We start from the raw sequence: 5,039 nt of genomic DNA, 5'->3' as shown, positions 1-5,039 counted from the left end.
CTGCCTCCTGGGTTCAGGCAATTCTCCTGCCTCAACCTCCTGAGTAGCTGGGATTACAGGCACGCACCACCATGCCCAGCTAATTTTTTGTATTTTTGGTAGAGACGGGGTTTCACCATGTTGACCAGGATGGTCTCGATCTCTTAACCTCGTGATCCACCCGCCTCGGCCTCCCAAAGTGCTGGGATTACAGGCTTGAGCCACCGTGCCCGGCCTAATTTTTGTATTTTTAGTGGAGACAGGGCTTCACTATGTTGGCCAGGCTGGTCTCAAACTCCCGACCTCAGGCGGTGCACCTGCCTCAGCCTCCCACAGTGCTGGGGTTACAGACATGAGCCACCATGCCTGGCTTACTCAATTCCTATTATATATACCTTGTATTTAATGTGGGAGGTGAATATATTTTAAGATGTTTGATGTGCTATGAAATGGGTTTTCCATAAGTAGGAATGTACAGGGTTACTCAGGGTCTTAGAATGGCCCCGAGTGTGAGAGACTTGAAAAATCTGAATCAAAGTGGAAAACATGAAACTATTTCTCCAGAGTAACTTGAGTTTCTAGGCACAAAATGGAGGTTCTGTTTTCAGCAGGAGACTGCATTGCACTTGACCCTAGTCAGCTACATCAGGATAAAGCAGCTATGCAGTGGACCCCAGTATCATTGGCAATAGACCAAAACTAGAGGAAACTTTTTTCTTTTTGAGATGGAGTTTTGCTCTTGTTGCCCAGGCTGGCGTAATATTGGCTCACCACAACCTCTGCTTCCTAAGTTCAAGTGACTTTTCTTCCTCAGCCTCCCAAGTAGCTAAGATTATAGGAATGTGCCACCACACCTGGCTAATTTTGTATTTTTAGTAGAGACAGGGTTTCTCCATGTTGGTCAGGCTGGTCTTGAACTCCTGACCTTACATGATCCACCTGCCTCAGACTCCCAAAGTTCTGGGATCACAGGTGTGAGCCACTGTTTCCGGCCGGTTTTTATCAGCACTCCCTTCAGAAATAAATGATCATACATAGGTAGGAAGATGCTATGGACTGAATTGTGTCCTAACCACCAAGTGACTGTATTGGAGATAGGGCCTCTAAGGAAGTGATTAAGGTTAAATGAGGTTGTAGGTGTGATGCTCTGATTGACAGAACTGGTACCTTGTTAAAAAAAAAAAAAAACAGATCTTTCTCTCTCTCCTCTCTGTGAGGACACAGCAAAGAGGCAGCCATTTACAAGCCAGGAAGCAGGTCCTCACCAGGAACCCAATCTGCTAGTGCCTTGTTCTTGGATTTACTGGCTGCCAGACAGTGAGGAAATACATTTCTGTGGTTCAAGCCATTTAGTTTGTGCTGTTTTGTCATGGCAGACCCAGCAGACTAAGACAGGGGCTCTGCATTGATAAGCAGGTTTGGGTGGGACCAGGAAGCTCAGGGCCTGCTTCAGGATCAGGAGGTGGTCCCCAAAATGCCTCCTAGATCTGGAGAGCCGCATGGCTTTTGCTTTGCCCCAGTGGGCGTGTAAGACTGGGGACGAAGTAGAGCTTTCCAGGACCAAGTGCTGCTCTCTGTGGAGTCGTGGATCTGCTCTTCCCCAAGCAGCAATCAGCCTCCCTCTACAGACACATCAAACCCATAAAGAACAGCTATTTGAAGGGTCACCACATTATTAGCTACCTAGATCACCCACAGGCATGTCTTTGGTCCACCCCTGGCCAACAGTAACCCTTCATACCTCAAGATCATAGCCAATACCATGGGCTCTACAGATCTGGAGAAAAACGTAGTGGAAAACCAGTGAGAGATTGCTGTGTCTTAGCTGGGTAGTCATCACTGCATAGCGACTGGTTGCCGGCGTCTGGAAAGGAGCACAAACTGAATGTTAAACAGATATTTAAATAAACTTTTAATTTTGGAATACTTGTAGATCAACAGGAAAATTGCAAAGATAATTCTGAGAGTTCCCACACCCAGTTCTCCTGTTGTTACCATCTTACATTGCTGTGGTACGTTTGTTACCACTAAGGGAACATATTGCTACATTACTTTTTTTTTTTTTTTTTGAGACAGGTTCTCACTCTGTCACCCAGGCTGGAGTGCAGTGGCGTGATCTGGGCTCACTGCAACATCTGCCTCCTGGGCTCAAGTGATCCTCCTGCTTCAGCCTCCCAAATAGCTGGGACTACAGGTTTGCGCCACCAAACCTGGCTAATTTTATTTTTTTGTAGAGACAGGGTCTCACTATGTTGCCCAGCTGGTCTTGAACTCCTCAGCTCAAGCAATCTGCCAGACTCGGCTGGGATTGCAGGCGTGAGCCACCGTACCTGGTCCTATAGTACTATTAATGCAAACCCATACTTTACGTAGATTTCATCAGTTTTTCCCTAATTCTTTTTTTCTGTTTCAGGATCCCATCTAAGATACCACACCATGACTAGCTGTCATATCTCCGTAGGTTTCTCTGAGCTGTCACAGCTTCTCAGACTTTCCCTGTGTCTGATGATCTGAACAGTTCTGAGTAGTAAAGGGCAGGCATTTTGTGAAATATCTCTCAATTTCAGTTTGTCTGATGTTCTCCTGATTAGGCTGTAGTAATGTGTTTTTGAGAGGAAGACCACATGGGCAATCTGCCATTTTCCTCACCTCACATCAAGGGTACATGGTATCAATGTGACTTATTACTGATGATGTTAACCTTTATCACCGGGCTACAGTGGCTTTTGAAAGTTGTGAAAAATATTTACAAGTTTCTCTGCTATAAAGCATTTTCCCTCTCTTCCCATACTTTAAACTTTGGCAGCAAGTAAGTCCTGAGCATGGGCCACCTCACATTAGAATTTTGATACTGCTCTCTTTCTTTGGGGAAACTGCTCTTCTTTATCTCGCTTGCCTATCAGTGAAAGCCATGCCAAAAAGATTGGTGATAGCAGGTTCAAAGTGCTGTCATTATGTATTTCTTAAAAACATTTAAAATGTAATATGTACCAGATGAAGGATTGGATCCTGGCAGTTTTCTAGCATGGCCTTGGTGAGATGTGATATTTGCCTCAGTCAATCAGCCGGTTTTCTCTTTGGATAGCTGGAAATTTAGAGAACATGGAGCATATAGGGCCAACGCCAATGTCAGGGCCTAGGAGACTAAGGTGCCTGGGCTGGTTCTTCAACTATGGTGATGCACAGCTGCTGGGCAACCAGGTGCCCGGACTTGTGCAGTGACTTGGAACGGGAGTAGGAAAAGGTGGTACTGCGGGTCTGGAGCTGCCGTAAGGAATCACAGCGATCTCACATACGTTATAATCAGGCCTCAGCCTCGCCTCCTGTCTCTGAGATAATACAGGGGAATTGGGATGGACTGAGTTCCCTGTAGAGAATACACATCCTCTCCTCTCCTGCGTCTCTCTCTCCCTCTACACACACACACACACACACGCACACACACACAGACACACACACACGCGCACACACACACAGACACACACACACAGAGACACATACACACACACACACACAGAGACACACACACAGAGACACACACATTTACTCACTCAGATTTCATGGTCACATTTGGTGACATGCTCCCCCCACATGTGATGTCTTTTTCTTCAACATTTACATCAAATCCTGTGTCCAAGGGTCATGTCATCAGTACCGCTAGTTAAGGCTGCTTCATCCTAAATGCAAGTCGAGTCCACATCTACAGATGTGTTAGGCCCCCACAGGCTAAGACCTCCTGAGTTGCGTACCCTCACTAGTACCCTCACTTTGTAGCCACTGGGATTTTTCTAAGAACGAAGAATTGATGTGACCCTCATATGCCTCACAACTGTACACTGTCACCCTGACCTATCATGAGTTGTTCCCCTGGCCTTCTCCCTTCTATGACTGGGAGTTTTCTGAGGGCAGGTGGTGTTTGGTTTCTGAATCTCCAGTTTGGGCATGATACCAGCACAGAACAGGCGCTTGATGTTTATTAAATAAAAGAGAATGAATAAATGAAGCAGATTAGGTGGATAGCTCTCTTCCCTCTGACTTAAGGGACTCTTCAAAGGATATAATTCAAGAAAGAAACTGCCCATTGATAAATGCTTTGGGGCAAAAGCGGGTGATTATTACAAGGCACAAGGGGCAGTCACACCATCCTTAGAGAAGGACAACTCAGGGCAGTTGCTCCAGGTCTTGCCTGCTAGAGGACAGCATAGCTCAGGTGGACTAAGCAGGAATAAATGGTGGGGTAACAAGAACAGGCTTGGAGAAGTTCTGGCCCAGCTGGCTAGTCTGCGTGGATGGGCATGGCCACCAGACCTGCTCCCCCTGCCATACCAGGCTGGCCATGCTGTCACTTTCACAGTGAAAGGCCCAGAAGCATGGGCTTTTGCACATGGAAGTGAACTGTAAACACTGTCGAATTCCATTGTGGTTACTGAGCATGTAATTGCATGGTAATTGCCATGAATTCACAAGATAATTCCAAGGTTATTTTTGTCTTCTAAACTTGTCTTACGCTGCCATAATATACAAACAAGAAAAACCAAGACCAGGCCCCAGCCAGCAAGAGAGATAGGCAGGCAGGCATGTGGTAGCATGATCCAGCAATGCTATGTATCTTGGCTCCAAAGCACAGCAGCAGAACTCACTGTCCAGTAGTACAGGATTACTTGACAACTCATAAGGGTGGCGACCCTGAGGCTTCTTCCTCACTATAGATGCAGAGTGCAACTCCCCCTCCTCCCGGCTTGAGACTTGTGACGCATAAAGAATCTGAAAGAAGAGCCAGGATATTTGGTACATGTCTCCCAACCTTCTTTTCCATAACCATCATCATCCTAGTCCAGATCTTTATTGCCCAGCAAGTTAGAGGTGAGGATACAAGCAGAATTCTGTAGTGGGAAGGTTATATAGAGTGAGAAAGAAGTTCAAAACCTGATGAGGCCACTTACTATGTGTGTGATCTTGAACAGATCATTGAACTTTGTTGTCTGATGATTAAATAGGCATCTACTGCAGTGCCTGGAGCCTAGAACCTGATAAATGGTAGCTACTTTTTTTTTTTTTTT

The 5,039-nt window shown here is 46.0% G+C and overlaps 1 protein-coding gene across 3 annotated transcripts in view; it reads right to left on the bottom strand.

Moving 5' to 3' along the window:
• The window catches only part of IQCH (IQ motif containing H), a 265,140-nt gene that overhangs the window by 24,054 nt on the left and 236,047 nt on the right, over positions 1 to 5,039 (bottom strand). For 2 of the 3 annotated variants that reach the window (XM_017518946.2, XM_037735050.1), the window contains one exon: positions 1,721 to 1,843. The exons of the other annotated variant lie outside the window; for it this stretch is intronic. In XM_017518946.2, the coding sequence (XP_017374435.1) occupies positions 1,721 to 1,843 (123 nt within the window). The remainder of the gene's footprint in view (positions 1 to 1,720; positions 1,844 to 5,039) is intronic. 3 annotated transcript variants of the gene reach the window in all.

This window comes from Cebus imitator, unplaced genomic scaffold (genome assembly GCF_001604975.1).
Source record: "Cebus imitator isolate Cc_AM_T3 unplaced genomic scaffold, Cebus_imitator-1.0 Scaffold715, whole genome shotgun sequence".
NCBI classification, from domain to species: domain Eukaryota; kingdom Metazoa; phylum Chordata; class Mammalia; order Primates; family Cebidae; genus Cebus; species Cebus imitator.
This window is presented reverse-complemented; position numbering and strand designations above follow the sequence as displayed.